At 37.9% G+C, this 16297-nt stretch overlaps 1 protein-coding gene across 2 annotated transcripts in view; it reads right to left on the reverse strand.

The window, feature by feature from the left end:
- LOC108695822 (high affinity cGMP-specific 3',5'-cyclic phosphodiesterase 9A-like) overlaps nucleotides 1–16297 on the reverse strand; it is a 39257-nt gene that overhangs the window by 13654 nt on the left and 9306 nt on the right. For both annotated transcript variants that reach the window (XM_041569196.1, XM_041569195.1), the window contains 7 exons: nucleotides 15129–15203; nucleotides 10948–11034; nucleotides 5493–5597; nucleotides 3199–3281; nucleotides 1665–1821; nucleotides 467–580; nucleotides 223–327 (listed from right to left, as the gene is read on the reverse strand). In XM_041569196.1, the coding sequence (XP_041425130.1) occupies nucleotides 223–327; nucleotides 467–580; nucleotides 1665–1821; nucleotides 3199–3281; nucleotides 5493–5597; nucleotides 10948–11034; nucleotides 15129–15203 (726 nt within the window). The remainder of the gene's footprint in view (nucleotides 1–222; nucleotides 328–466; nucleotides 581–1664; nucleotides 1822–3198; nucleotides 3282–5492; nucleotides 5598–10947; nucleotides 11035–15128; nucleotides 15204–16297) is intronic.

Below are 16297 nucleotides of genomic sequence, written 5' to 3' on the forward strand. Positions count from 1 at the left end.
ATGCTATTATGATTTTATAATTTTACAATTGGTAAAATGTTCTCTTAAGATCATCCAAATTTATTGTATGGGGGCCTATTATAAGCTTGTATACAATGTATCAGCCTCTGGACAGCAGGGAATCCTTGGTGATATCCATACCTTTTTTCTGAAAGGTAGATTTGTGTGAAGGGTATGTAGAAAAAAATGTGCACACTTTTCTAGCCACAAATGTTACATTACCTGCATGAAATACTCCTCCAATAAACAGTCAACCCAAGGCTCTGCAACTTTGGTGGGACGAACTTCATTGGAGATATCACAGCATTTTATCAGCACCATCTGCAGCTAAAGGTCATATATGAGAACAAACTGACAGGTTGTAATTTAGAGAGTATAACAGATAAGTAATACATCTATTTTTTTGAAGAATGATTATATGGATAACAAACATAAATGTATGTTCTGTTATAACTGACATACTCACAGTTTTTACATGATCTTCATTACTAAAGTCAAAGCTTGGAAGGACTTTCTTAAAGGATTCTAGAATCTCCCCGTGACGCGCCATGTCTGTTGCTAAAATCAGGCGAATTATTGACTGTTTTTGAAAAATAAGTCATTGTTAAGATCAGCTTGCAATTCAACATGCCATAAACGGCTCTAATACATGAATGTGAAATAAGTAAGAAATCATCATATTAGCACATACTGAATCCTACGAACCATATTTATAAAGATATAAAAAAGGAGCAGAAATATACTTTTGCTTCCATCACTTAAATAGACTTCATGGCTTTGGTTCATTGATATGTATGGGAAAAAACTGACCCAAATCTAGTAAATGTGCATAGAAACCAGTGCAGATATTGCACAACATAGGTAAGTCAGTAGCTTACCTATAAAGGGAGAAGATCCCTCCCCCCCATTGAAGATTTACTAAAGGGTAAAATGGGCTTTGCTAGCAAAAATTTGCCAAAAGGACAATTTCCAGGGACATTGCCAATTTACTAAAAGGCATAGCGGACAATTTGCTAGCAAAAGAGCTCAACGCTAGCGAACTTTCGTGCCCTTTCGCCAGGCAAATTATCACTCAGGGGACTGAACTTTCCAATACGTAAACCTTTTTGCCAGAGTTTGTTTCATCAGGTTATATCTGGCGAATTGATAAGATGACACTACATCCTCAACATTATGTCAGTGACATTATATCCTGTATGCCGAAAAGTCATTAAAAAAAAGACAAAACACTGGCGTTTTTTCATATTTTAATGTTGGATTATGTTTAAAAGTTGTAACTGTTAAAAATATTTCTTTGTCATTTTTTTAACCATTTGAAGCTCATTCCACATTTGATTAAGGGTGGGCTCATGTCTAGCACAATAGATTATTATTGGTATTGCTACCCTTTATAAGCTTGATATTGCACATAGACCTCACTCTTATTCACATTCTCAATTACTGTATATATTCTACATTTTCACTGCTATATTGTCAGTGAAGCGTTTACCATATTATAGTACTATATCCTTGAAGTATGCCTCCAGGAATGTCTGCCTTTCCTACTATCAGTTAGAAGATACAATAAATGTGATATTTCCCAAGACAGACTTCTGCTTTTCCAATAGTAACCTGCCCTTCTTCTGAATGAACACTTTCCACAATAATACTAAATGTCACTCCACCTGTCTGATCTGTTTGAAGAGTTCTGGCGTGATATTAGCGAAAATGTTGTTTTCTGGCTGAGCGAGAATCTGGAAGGCCACAGCACAGTGGTGATTTTCCAAAGGCGACATGTCATTGTATCTGATTGCAAGCTCTGTGTGCGCATTGATTTGATACCTAATAAGCAAAGAAATGTATATCTATTACCAGAACACGTAATTATGAAATGTTCAGGCCTTATTGAACATGTAAAATAAACATATTAATAAGAAATTAAGACGAATCAAAAATTGCATGGGCTGTGAATATTATCAGCCCTGCAGTGGATGGGCACAATTTTAAATTAATTGGTTTGTATTCATTTTTATGCTTAATTTTTATGCTTTCTCTGGTTAATTCACCCAATACATCAATAGATGGGAACTGTTTTTTTCAGGAGGTATAGTGTTTGTAAATGCTAGATTGATACTGCATACTCGAGAGAACTAATACCTGAAAATGAATGTGGCTAAAAATGCCATATTTTATATACTGAACTTTTTGCACCAGTCTAAAGTTTCAGCTTCTCAATAGCAGCAATGATCCAGGACTTTAAACACAGGGGGTCACCATCTTGGAAAGTTTCAGCTCTGAGCAGCTGTTGAGACGCTAAGTTTAGAGGTTGTCGCAAATTATCAAGCAGAAAATGAGATTTGTCTGTAATATAACTGATGCTACAGGGCTGATGATAAAATTCTGATTCTAGTTGCACTGGTTTCTGTGCTACCATGTAGTCATTATCTGTATTAATTACTTATCAGCTTTATATTGTGACATTTATATTATATGTGTACTGTATATTTTGAGTGGGTCCCTAAGCTCAGTAAGTGACAGCAGCACAGAGCATGTGCAGTGAATCAGCAGAAAAGAAGATGGGGAGATACTGGGGAGACACAGATCTTTACTATTAAAGGGCTTTGGTTGCCTTGGGCTGGTACAGAAGCCCAAAACATAATGTACAACATTTCTATACACTTCTTCAGTTAAGCTTTAGTTTTCCTTTAAAGAGAATAGAATTAATTTGCTATGGGTACTGGCACAAGTGCTGAAGCACTTAAGGTCACAACCTGGGTTCTATACAGTTTCATACAGAGAAAAAACAATATTAAGTGCAAGGCACAGAGAACAATGCTCATGGGCAAATGGCAGCATTATACTAGACAACTGGCCTGAGCAAGCATTACGTACAGGGCTCTGGAAAGCCATGCATTAACTGGTGCACCTTCTATGAACCTTCTAAATAATATATCAGAGAACGAATAAGACCTACCCATGAGGTGCAGTACAAACACAAGCACAATTTTTAGCATGGTTTATATAATGTACTAATTCTACACTACAGGGAGAAAATTAATGTTTTCCTAATAAAGCTAGAACACTTATTGAAGGTGCTCGTTAGTCACCTGTACATTGCACTAGAAAATGTAATGGTAAACCTCAATAGATTGCATTTTCAAGTCTATATAAACCAAATACAATTTGAGGAGCTTTAAGTCAAGAGGTTAAATTACTAACGTGTTGTTATAGCCAGGATGATCTAGATCATGACAAATAGCAGAAGTCATCAGGACCCCTAACTCAACCAGGGACATTTTTTCCTTTAAAAATGAAAAAAAAAACACAGAGGAGGGTAAATATATTTATATAACAAATATGCAAGCAAGCATGTTTACAGGCGTGAAGTTAACATTAAAATAATTTGTAAAAAACATAGTGGACAGGCAGCTGCAACAAAACAAGGACTGTGTAGCCGTATTTGAACACAACCTTCCTTGTCTATAAAACAGCAGTCTCTTGCAAATAAAATCAAGTTCATAAACAGATTATCCAAAAATTTCAAATAAAGAACAGGTTCTCCCTGTTAACTGGGATGTAATTGGAAAATAAGCAGTGATACTGTATATTTATCTAGTTATGTGCATACTGTACTTACACACAACATGCAAACATATACAGGTATGGGACCTGTTATCCAGAATGCTCGGGACCTGGGGTTTTCTGGATAACGGATCTTTCCATAATTTGGGTCTTCATGCCTTAAGTCTACTAGAAATTCATTTAAACATTAAATAAACCCAATAGGCTGGTTTTGCTACCAATAAGGATTAATTATATCTTAGTTTGGATCAAGTACAAGCTACTGTTTTATTATTACAGAGAAAAAGGAAATAATTTTTAAAAATTTGGATTATTTGGATAAAATGGAGTCTATGGGAGCCATTCCGTAATTCTGAGTTTTCTGGATATCGGGTTTCTGGATAAGGGATCCTATACCTGTACTAGAATTTCACCTAGTCTGACCCAGAAAACAGACACAGGGCATATTTATCAAAGGTCGAGTAATAGAGTTTTTTTTTTTACCTCGAATGACCTCAAATAACCTTGAAACTAAAATGGTATTTTATTTAAGAAAAAAACTCTAAAACTCGAACAAATGTTAGCGACCTGAAATCGAATTTGAATCGAATTCAAAACGGAACTCTATTTGAGTTTTTTTCTCGAAAAAAACTTGAATGTCAGGAAGGCTTCTACAAGAACTTGGTGGGGTCGACGTATGATAAATCTTGAATTTGGATTTACCATTCAAACCAGGGGTGTAACTATAGAGGAAGCAGACCCTGCGGCTGCAGGGGGGCCCAGGAGGTATAGGGGCCCCATGAGGCCCTAATTCATATACAGTTTCAATAAATATTGGTAAAACAAGTCAACCTCTAAACATTTTGGGGGCCTGAAAAATAATTTGCTGTGGGGCCCAGTACTATTATCTAGTTACGCCACTGATTCAAACCATAATAATATTACCCCTTAAAGATAAACACACACACAAAAGCATAAGCATTCAGACTTATACTCTTTACTCTCTTAATTCTTCTCTTACATTGTTGCATGCTCTTTGCTTTTCTCTTTTTTTGAGCCTGTTTTATGCCTTTTCTTACTTGAAAAAAACTTTCTCTAGTTACCCCCCTAATTAATTAATTTAAGGGACAATTCATTTTTCAGACTTGTGATTGCAAATTTCACATGAAGGAAATTGCATGAAAACAATGTTGTCATTTTTACTCACTATGCATTCATAAAATATTAGACATGACAAAAAATATGACCAAATTTAGTGTAAAAACCTGCATAAAAAGTGAAAATGTAAAGGAGCTTATGCTTTCTCTTGGCACTGTACTCACAACTCAAAAAACACCCAAATATACGCCGAGTGGACACAGTCCATTGGGCAGAAGTAACAAAGAGCAACAAAAGTTCTTGTTACAATTAATTTGTTGCTGAAGCTTGATAGCAAGTACTAGGGCTTCCAATGTGTGGATTAGCCTAAACGTTAGTCTCTACCCAATAAATAACGTATAGTTTCTCCTTAAGCCCTGATAGTGTGAATTCCTTCTTTGCTGTGTATTTAAATATAAAATTTAGCCTCCTTTTCCTTGCACTTGCTCTACATTTCCACACAAATTTAATGACATACATGAAATAATATACTGTAACTAGACATCCAAATATAGGAAGTGTTACCCAAAATTCTGAATTATGGGAAGGCCTTCTTCCATAACTCTATTTTAATCAAACAATTCAAATTAGTAAAACCTCACACACTGATTTAAAGAAAGGGACAAGGCAGGCATAGCAACACATGAGGCAAATGTGTAGTGAAAGTGTGTTCCATGTGAACAGTTAAAACATAGCAATATAGATGCACATAAAGGTTTTATAAGGATTAGCTAGAAGAAAGTAACAAGCCCAGTGGTGGTTAATACAAACAGGGTGTTGGTAGATATGTAGTAATTAAAAGTTGAAAACCAAACCTGCAAATTGCAGAGATGGATCATGCCATACATCATCTGTGTCACACAGAAGCAATGACGGAAATTGTGGAAGGGGTTGGTCCGATAATTCTCCTGAATGCACAACTGAAAATATACAAAAACATCACCTTTGGCAAAATATAATGACTAAAATATTACAAAAATGTCCTGTACCTAAAAGAGTGTTGAAGGATTACTGCCTTCATGCTGTATATATGTGAAATATATGAAAAGTAGTCGTACAGTTTAGGATAAAATGTCATATACGAAACGTTATAAAAAATGCAATAAAAATGAAAAATGGATACATGAGAATATTCATATTTCATTATGTAATATTGTCCATTATTGTGAATTCTAATTGCATACAGCATATTATTTAAGACATGCTCAAAGATTAAGGTCGTTGCAATGCAAATAAATGTTTTCATTGTGAACAATTTTGCCTTTGCAAACATTTTTTGAACTCTTTGCCCCTCACATGACAGTAGAAGAGCAATTGCAAATTTTATAGTTTGCATTAGTGTGCAGTTTATGTAATAAAACTTCTTAATGAAAAAGTTGTCACGTTTGCTCCAAAAGTTTACGCCACCTTCAAGCACATCTTAAAAGTTCACAATGTGCAATAAGATTTGCAATGCAGCAAAAGCCTAATTCCTAATATTAAATGGCAATATGCACATTTTTATTCTTATTTGTGTGGAAATTTGTCCTCTTTGCAAATTTTATCACATTTCCCCCCAAAGACTTTTTTAGTCTTTCTTTAAAAATGAATTTCCTCGCCACTCCATATCAGCATTACAACCGGGGGGGCTCCTCCCATCCCCGTCCATAGACCAGAACGTCCCTCCCCCTCTAAAACTTTAAAAGGCACCCCCTCGGCACACTTACTTTGTCTATATCTTTCTGTCCTTGCTCTGCTATGACCTTAGGGATCCTCTCCTAGTTTGTATTTATTCCCTGGGTAGTCGTAAGATTCCCTAGGTGAATCCAGGGCAGGGTGCTTCTCCTTCCTCCCCTTCTTGTAAAGTCAGGGATTGGGGCAGACAAGGGGTTAAGCCTTGAATGGCTTCTACTATTTCCTCCGTTTTGTCTCCCTGAGCTCGGCATGGAAGTGACTTGGAAGTTGCTTGTGCTGCAAAGGAATCCATGGTAGATGTTATCTACCTTTTCTTTCATGTCTGCCTTCCTGCACAGAATAGAATTCAGCTGCCACCCCTTTTCTCCCTGTGAGTTGTGTGATTCCTCCGATCGTGGGGGCCATCTTGAGTTTTGCACAGGCGCAATTATGCCTCGGAAACCCACCGCGGCCATCTTAGATGGGCGTGCATGCGAATTTTCGCTCGAAAAGTATTTTGCAATGGTGAATCTCAGGATGCTATTGGAAGTGCGTGTCACTTCCTCTCCTAGGGGTTTTTAAGGCCTGTAAATGGCAGCACTCGTGTTCTCCACTTCTCCATGCGGGTTCGAGCTGACTGTTCCTTCTCTTGTGTAGAGAAGGTAGGTGACTGAGGGGGGATGTGCTTTTTCAGAATGACCATCCTGGTAGTATATTTTTGTTGCTTACCTTTTTTAAACCCATTTCTCTGTTCAGGTTTTTTGTTATGGATTCCTTAGCCTATCCTATGGATAGGAGGTTGGAGTCCGACATCAAAAAAGCTTTTCTGGTGGCATGAGCTGCTTGCAAGCCAGTAGTAGCCTTAGTCTCAGTGGCCAAGGCCATGTCCCCCTGCATCGACGGAATTGAAGGAGCTATTTCGAAAGGAGCAAACTTAAAAGAAATCTCCTCCAGATTGGCGGAACTAAAGTTGGCTACGGGGTTTATCTCAGAGGGCACAGTGGATCTCACCAGGCTAGCAGCACGTTCAATAGCTCTCTCGTGGCGGCCCAACGAGCTCTGTGGCTCAGACCATGGGAGGCAGATGTCTCATCCAAAATGAGCCTCTGCAACTTACCTTTCGAGGGCTTGTGCCTATTTGGATCAAAGGCCTTCCAAGGGGGGAAAAAGTCTATTCTTGCCCCAAGAGAAGAAAAAGCAGAGAGTTCCTAACTTTAAATCCTCTACTTTTCAAGGGTCAGGAAGACCCAGGACCGGGCAGCAGGTGTCTAGGTCTACAGGAGAAGACTACAGACCTTTTTCCTGGAGGAAGGGGCATGCTTCCTTTGCTAGAGGGGACAAGTTTAAGCCTTTTCAGTCAAACAAGAAGCCATCCTGACTATCCGTGCTCCACAGGGAAGGTAGGGGGCAGGTTGGCAGGCTTCCTAACATCATGGAGGCCTACCATCTCCGACCAGTGGGTTTTAGACATTTTAACAAGAGGCTACCGTCTGGAGTTCATCTCAGTACCAACAGATCTCTCCTTACCCCAGCAAAGGGGAAAAAAGAGAGGCCTTGGATCATTATTTGCAGTGGCTGATAAAAGAAGAAGTGGTGTCTCCAGTTCCACCAGAGGAGCAGAGAAAAGGGATCTACTCAATTCTCTTCTTGGTGAAAAAGTCCGCAGGGCGATGGAGACCTATAATAGACTTAAAGTTAGTCAACAAACACCTGGAAGTGCAAAAATTCAAGATGAAATCCATTTTCTCAATCATCACGGCAGTGCTTCCACAAGACTGGCTTCTTTCAATCGATCTACAGGATGCCTACCTCCACATCCCAGTAGCTCATTCTCACCAGCGTTTCCTTTGCTTTGCTATAGCAGGAAGACATTTCCAATTTCGCTGTCTGCCCTTTGGCCTTTCCACTGCTCCAAGCGTTTTTTCAAAGGTACTAGTCACCCTAATAGCGGCTCTCAGACTAGGGGGAATCTCCATCTGGCACTACCTAGACGACAGTCTCTGGTACAACACCCAGAAGGACTCAGTCTCGCTTCCTCTCCAGAAGGTCGGGCCCTTGTCAATTTAACCTCAAGTTTCCAATTCAAGGATTGGGCCACAGTCAGAGACTTGATGTCCCTGCTCGGCTCCATGGCAGAGACCATTCCAGTAACAAAGTGGGCGAGGTGGCACATGAGGCCAGCCCAATATCTTACCAATGGAACAGAGAAGAGGAGGATTGGGATCAGAGGATCCGTCTCTCTCAGTCCTTCAAGAATTCTCTCCTATGGTGGATATCAGAGAAGAACCTTATGAGAGAATATTGCCTCTCTCAACCACATTGGAAGGTCCTAGTTACGGATGCCTCTACTCGGGGCTGGGGAGCAAGATTGGGGACAGAATGGGTCCAGGGAAAATGGCCTATTCGTCAGACCAATGTACCTTCAAACATCTTGGAGATAAGGGCAGCAAAGCTAGCACTGTTTGTTTTTGCGGATGTTCTCAGAGGCTCTTCAGTCAAGCTTTATCAGGAGGCAGGGGGGAATGAGGAGCAAGTTGTTGCTTCTAGAATCCCAGCCTATCATCCAGTGGGCAGAAAAGAACCTGACCTTGCTGACAGCGGAACATCTTCTGAGGATCGAAAATCTGGAGGCAGACTTCCTGAGCAGAAACTGTATCTAAAGCCACAAGTGGTCATTGAACCAGGAGGTTTTTCAGACACTAGTGATGAGATGGAGTCTTCCAGAAATCGACCTTCTAGCCTCTCACCTCAATATGAAGCTTCCAGCATTCTTCTCGAGAAAACCATGCCCATAGGGTCAGATGCGTTGCTCTAAACTTCAGGCTAGCTTATGCCGTTCCTCCATTTCCCCTCATCCAGAAGGTCCTTCTGAAGCTCATCCAAGACAAGACCGAATTGATTCTGATTGCCCCAAACTGGCCACACAGGCCATGGTACCCCTTGCTCCTCAAACTTTCAATAGCCCCTCCGTGGCCTCTCCCCAGGAGAAGGGTTTTGTTGAGTCAGGGGCCTCTTCTTCATCCAAACCCAGCTGCCCAGTCTCTACAGGCCTGGAGGTTGAGCACAGTAAACTGACAAGTCTAGGTTTGCCCAACAAAGTGATAGATACCCTACGTAGGGCAAGAAAACCTTCCACCTCTTCTACCTACTATAGAGTTTGGGAAAGGTTCAAAGACTGGTGCTCCACCCTCCAGGAAGCCACTCTCCCGCAGGTTTTAGGTTTCCTTCAGTCAGGCCTAGATAAGGGTCTACAGTATAGAACCCTTAAGGTACACATCTCCGCCCTATCAGCACTTTCAGGGAGTTCTTGGTCTACGGACTCAACGGTGAAAAGATTCCACAAGGTCCGCCCTCCAGTGACTAAAGTCCCTCCAGCTTGGAGTCTTCCATTGGTATTAAAATCCTTGTCCATGTCTCCTTTCGAACCTCTAGAGTCCAATTCTCTCTTTCTCTCTCTCTCTGGCATCTCAATCTCAAGACTTTGGTCCTGTTACATTGGCATGCCGAGTTGGTGAACTACAGGCCCTCTCCAGTGCCCAGGACTGCATCTCCTTTCTGCATGACAGAGTTATTATAAAACCTGTAAGGTTCTTTTTACCTAAGGTGGTTTCTACCTACCATTTAAAGAAAGAGGTCACTCTTCCTATCTTTTCAGAAGATTTGCAGAATACTGAGGAATTGGAAAAGATTGATCCAGTACGTTGTCTAAAATGCTATCTGGAGATGACAAGCCCATTCAGGAAGTCTGACAGGCTGTTCATTCCATGGGGCAGCAAAAAGGGCCAGGCCGCTGCCACTTTCACCATCAGTAGATGGATAACCTTGTGTATATCCAAGGCTTACCAAGCTCAAGGCAAGCTAGCTCCAGAGGGTTTGAAGGCCCACTCCACTAGGGCTGTTTCATCTTCGTAAGCAGCGCTGGCGGATGTCTGGACTCCACAGATCTGCGAAGTAGCCTCCTGGTCTTCAGCTCGAACCTTCATCAGGCACTATCTGTTGGACTTGTCTTCTTCAAGTAATCATGCCTTTGCAGCTGGTACCCACATGGCCTTGCATTCTTATTAAAATCATTTTTGCATCAGTCCCGGTGTATTGGTTTTCCCACCCATTAGCCTTCCTGGCTCGGTATATCCGGTTGTAATGCTGATATGGAGTGGCCAGGAAATAGGAGAATTCTTTCATACTTACCGTAAAAGAGAATTGTGGTAAGTATGAAAAGAAGTTTTTACTTCCTCTCTGTCTAATAAACAGCAGTTTAGCCTATATTTACAAAACTTATCTAAAGCTCAGGTACATTTACTAAAATATATATATAAGAAATCTAAATCTCTGTATTAACAATAACAACACACTACTAATTGTTGGTTATAGAATGGTAGTATCTGTGGAATGACAATACTCTCCTTTGGAATGTTATAGTAAGACCTATTTGAAACAAAATTTTCTTTATTTATTTTGTATATTTTTGTATTCCTATACTGCTTTTTTCGGACAAAGCTTTCTAGTTCTAAAAAAACAGTTTCAACTGTTTTCTCTAAATGTCTATCATGTTTTCTTTGCACATCATATTATTTTTAGGACAGATGCAGTCTTTAGTTTAACTTAGATTATACTTACCAACCAACGTTTTAAAGTAATAGGGTTCATGTTAAATTCTTGAACAAGCCCAAGGTCATGATACATAAATTCTAGACAGCTTAGCATCTAGGAACATAACATTATTAAAGAAATTGTTAAACAGTGAACTAGTATTAGCATTCAACAGATTAACATTGTTGTAGTGGTATGGATAGCTACAACAGTAACAATTATAATTACAAGTTACAGACAAGCTAAAAATTCACACCAGGCTGATTTAATAAACAGGCCCAGGGTATATTTTCCCAGAATTCACCAGCATAAGTAATGGCTAGATACCATTACCCATCAAATGCAATAACTTTTGAACAAAGCATTTTCCACTTCCAGCTGAGCAGTGCAGTTCATCTTTTTTGGGGACTAAACAAAAACAGCCATTTTAAAAACAACATAAAAAATTGTAGTGATGGAACCTATATGCACAAATTGCAAGAGCGATCTTTGTGACTTCGAGCTGTTAAGTGTCTTCAAGTGGGATATACTTCTTTCAATCAGTCATTATCAATCAGTTGTATCAATCAGTATTCGTATGTAATTTGTATGTTTGCTAAATAGATGTATATATATATCTATATCTATCTATCTATCTATCTATCTATCTATCTATCTATCTATATATATATATATATATATATATATATATATATATATATATATATATATATATATATATATCCTTTGCATGTTTTGGCATATAATAAATACATGCTAATAATACAGGGATGAACAGACTTTTATGCCTAGTAAAGTTTTGCAGAAAAACTTGTGGTTTCACAAAACAAATGAAAATTTCCCAGTAGACCATTAATCCACCACTTGCCTTTCACATGAATCATTGGGATTGGAGCCCTGTCCCTGTCAATATAAGGAGCTGTCTGGGAGGTCATTGCTCTAAGGGTTTTTCTAGTGAGTGGACAGAGAAGGCAATAAGATATTGGCTTATCTGCTTCACCCTAGTCAGCATACCCAGTTCTCCTGGCTGGGAGTATGCAGCATAATAACTCAGTGATGGCTGGTAACTTACGCTTCTCTTTGCAGCCTGATATTCTAGCCTTGCCATAAAAATTCAAAGGAGGCAAAAATGCTAAGCTAAAATTCTGAATTTAAACATATTTTATTGCTCCTTTGTGACTTGTCAGAGTTGGCTTATTTCAAACTACACATCTGTATGCTATAAATTGTGTCCTTGTGATGACATCATCCTCCACATCACCTAATTTTCAACACCAGTCCTAATTCCTTATGCCTTTTCTGTTCATCATTTCCTGCTCATTTCATGCTTTGCAGAGCCCACCTTCACAAAATAAAGTTCAAACAGAGCTCAAAATTATTGTACGCCTTCTAAATGTATATACATTTATGGGACCTGTTATCCAGAATCATTAGAACCTAGGGTTTTCCAGGTGAGGGATCTTTCAGTAGTATGAACCATCGATCATACTTTGTCTACATGAAAAACATTTAAATATTAAATGAGCCCAGTGAGATTTTTTGCCACCGATAAAGATTAATTACATACTAGTTAGGATCAAGTACCAGGTATTATCTATATACATTTATGGATTACACCTCTACCAAATGGCAATTATACAATATTGTATAACCAAACTTTTCCTTTCTAACCCTGCAAGGGCATGTTTTAAATTATTATACCAATGTTGGGTCCCTTATTTTTAGGTTATTATTAGATTTAGATTTTACCATTACAGAGATGCACATCTCCCAGAGTCAAATTATATAATTCTGGTCTATGGTCATGTCAGAACAACCCCAGCATGCCTAGTTTTATCCCAGCCATGGTATAAGCTCTGCCCCAGCCTGATATGGAAAGCAAATCTGGAAGAGCTGAACTTACATCTCTTTCACTACCTGATGTATGGCTCTTTATTTTTAGATTAAAAAAACAATAAATTCTGTGTGTGTTGGACAGATCACTTGTGTGAATATCCATTCCCTATTCCAAGCCAAAAATATAACTTTTGAAGGTAAGCAAAGTAATAATATTTAACAATGTTGAGATGTGTGTCCATGTGAGTCTCTTCTAAACTTATTAACCCTTCTTACTCTAATTTTCTCACCATTATACTGTATTTTTCCATAGCAAGGTTGGGATCATTAAAGCATGTTTTACAACCTTAATCGTATAGAATTGCTTTATTGCTTACCAAGACTGGCCTCTTTGACTCAGCTTTAATGAAACCATCAGGGGCCTGCCTATAATATGGGAAAGTGATAACAACTTAGTAATTAGCTTACTCAAGGGGCTAGGCTTTCCATTAACTGTCCACAGGGCAGCCAAAAGATGTTCCCTATATCAATAAATAATTTTAAATGTCCTTTCTTTATTCCAGTTATATTTTTAATTAAGACACCTAATAATCTAGTCCATGGTAATGCATATTTCTTTCTCAATAAACATATACAGTACAAGCTTATGTACCCAACATTGCCCTGGAAATTTGATGATACATTGAGGCATATTTTTACGAAATTTTGAGAATTTTTACCAATGATGAAAATTAGCCAACACATCTCTAATTTACTAAAAGGAGAGTACAATGGGTTTCGGTGAATTAACGTTGCATAGGTGATCCCTGGTTTTAAATTTCCCCAAATTTTACATAATTTTTTTCCTGGTCCCCTGAAAAATGTAAAATGGGGGTTCTACTGTATTAGAGTAGCTCTCCTGTGCAATCTGTATCTTCAAGTGCTGCGATAGAGGAGAATGCCGTGAGAGAAGCACCTGGGGAGGAACCGCCTACAATGGAGAAGCAGTGGTGTGGACTATAGAGTAACTTTGTAATAGGATGAAAATACACCAGTGTATTGTCATAGACAATTTACCCCATTTCTCTTACAAAATACTGTACTTACAATTTTTAATAAGTATGAGATGAGGTACCTGGTTGCCCAAGACAATGCTTCATCTTTCCTTGCCTATTGAGGAAACTTTGGAAAAATAAGCACTGAATATGTTTTACCACCAGCAATTCACATAATTCATGGTGGGAAAGCATTTGCAAGAGTTTAGTCACCCACAGTAGCAAAGATTTATCGAGGGTGACTAGTCTCCTATTGTGCCATTGCCCTAAAATGGTTACTGGCTTATCTCACTGTGTTAAACTTACATAAGCGCAAAACAAAAACTGTGGTAACGTGTTAGCCAGTAGCAAAAATAACAAATAAAAAATCAAACAAATACAGAAAGTATTGTAGAAGTGATACCTATATTGGCTAACAATAAAAATACATTGCAAGCTTTCAGAGCGCCAAGGCCTCTTCATCAGGCAAATTACAAAAAAAAGAAGAAAAGAATAAATAAATAAATATATATATATATATATATATATATATATATATATATATATATATATATATATATATATATATATATATATATATATATATATATATATAAAAATGTATTTTGCCTGACGAAGGGGCCTTGGTGCTCCGAAAGCTTGCAATGTATTTTTATTGTTAGCCAATATAGGTATCACTTCTACAATACTTTTTGTATTTGTTTGTTTTTTTATGTTATTTAAACTTACATAAGAAACTATTGTTCTTAGGCTGCCCGATAACAACTTTCCTCATCTTCTCCCATGGCCCTCCTGTTTTACCCTTCTTGCAAGTAGCTACCAGTTGTGGTGCTGCTCTGATTTCATTAACAACAATAATAAAAATATAGAAATAGCATACACAGGGCAGTCCTTAGTGGTGGAGGAGAAACTTTTCAGAACCCCCTTATTATTGTTCTTACTTTTTAAAAAGTGCCATATGGACCTGTTTCACATGTAGTCAAGTGAATCAAATTTGAATTATAAGGTGAAACATATTATTATAATCTCCCTATCTTAATGCAAATAATGCCCCTGAAAAACATCATTGGCCTTAGACCAAGAGGCACCAACATTCTTAAAAAAACATATGAATTTACAATAAATCCCTATCACAAAGAATATTTAGAATGTGTATTAACTGCAGCACAAAGCTCTTTTCCTGTGCACTGTGGAATAGGTCAGAGAAGAGCTTCACTTTGATGATGAAACACAATCAGCAATACATTACTGCACAGTGCAACACTGCTCTGTATCGGTACTAAAGGGCAATTTTCTGTAAAGTGAAAATTGAACAACATGGAAAAATGTACAACTAACCTCATTATATTCCCAGTGCCAAACATCAAACGTAGGTTTTTTAAGAGCTTCTACCGTCTCTGAGGATAATGTGTACTGTGAAAAGAAATAGTGTTGAAAAATGTTTAAAATAATGTTTTGTGTTATAAAATGTAAATTTACCTTATCTGTCAAGAAATCTGTAATCTTTGAATAAGTGGCCTGAAGTATTTCAGATTGTAAATTCTACCCTGATCTGCTTTGTCCCCACACCCATAGGTAATGAGCAGGGGGATTAATGGATGAGCCTACAAATACAACAGATAAGTGGAAACCATGGGGGATAGTGGTGCATAGAGGATCTTTTTTAGATGCTGTGTCATTGTTCTAACAACTTTTTTTGGACTTTGAGAAAGGTAGAGGAAAGACATACTTATTTCACATAAAGAACTAAAGAAGTATATATGCTAAAAATGTAATAGAAAATAGTTTTTTTTTACAGTTTTAAAGTGCACTGTTAAAGGAACAGTAACATCAAAAATGTTTTTTTAAAAATTCGTTAGTATAGAAAGAAATAAAAACCACCAAGACTGCTGCTGGGGAGGGAAAGTGAGGGGGGTGATAGCACTCCAACTTGCAGTACAGCAGTAAAAAGTGGTTGAAGTTTATCTGAGCACAAGTCACATGACTTGGGGCAGCTGGGAAATTGACAATATATCTAGCCCCATGTCAGATTTCAAAATTGAATATAAAAAAAAATCTGTTTGCTCTTTTGAGAAATGGATTTCAGTGCAAAAGTCTGCTAGAGTAGCACTATTAACTGGTGCATTTTGAAAAAAAACATGTTTTCCGATGACAGGATCCCTTTAATAAAGGCTTTGCTACTTTAAAGTTTAATTTGTCTTGGTGTTTTTATTTCGTTCTATACTAACGAATTTTTTAAATTTTTTTTAGATGTTACTGTTCCTTTAAGATAATCAAAACAGGTATGTCTACCAGAAAATCATGTAAACATTATATAAACTTAATAGGCTGGTTTTGCTTCCAATAAGGATAATTATATCTTAGTTTGGATGAAGTACAAGGTACTGTTTTATTATTATACAGAAAATTTTGGACTAATTGGATAAAATGGAGTCTATGGGATATGGTCTTTCTGTAATTTGAAGCTCTTTGGAAAATGGGTTTCCAGATAAAATAATAATAGCTTA

Source organism: Xenopus laevis, chromosome 7L, assembly GCF_017654675.1.
Source record: "Xenopus laevis strain J_2021 chromosome 7L, Xenopus_laevis_v10.1, whole genome shotgun sequence".
NCBI lineage: Eukaryota > Metazoa > Chordata > Amphibia > Anura > Pipidae > Xenopus > Xenopus laevis.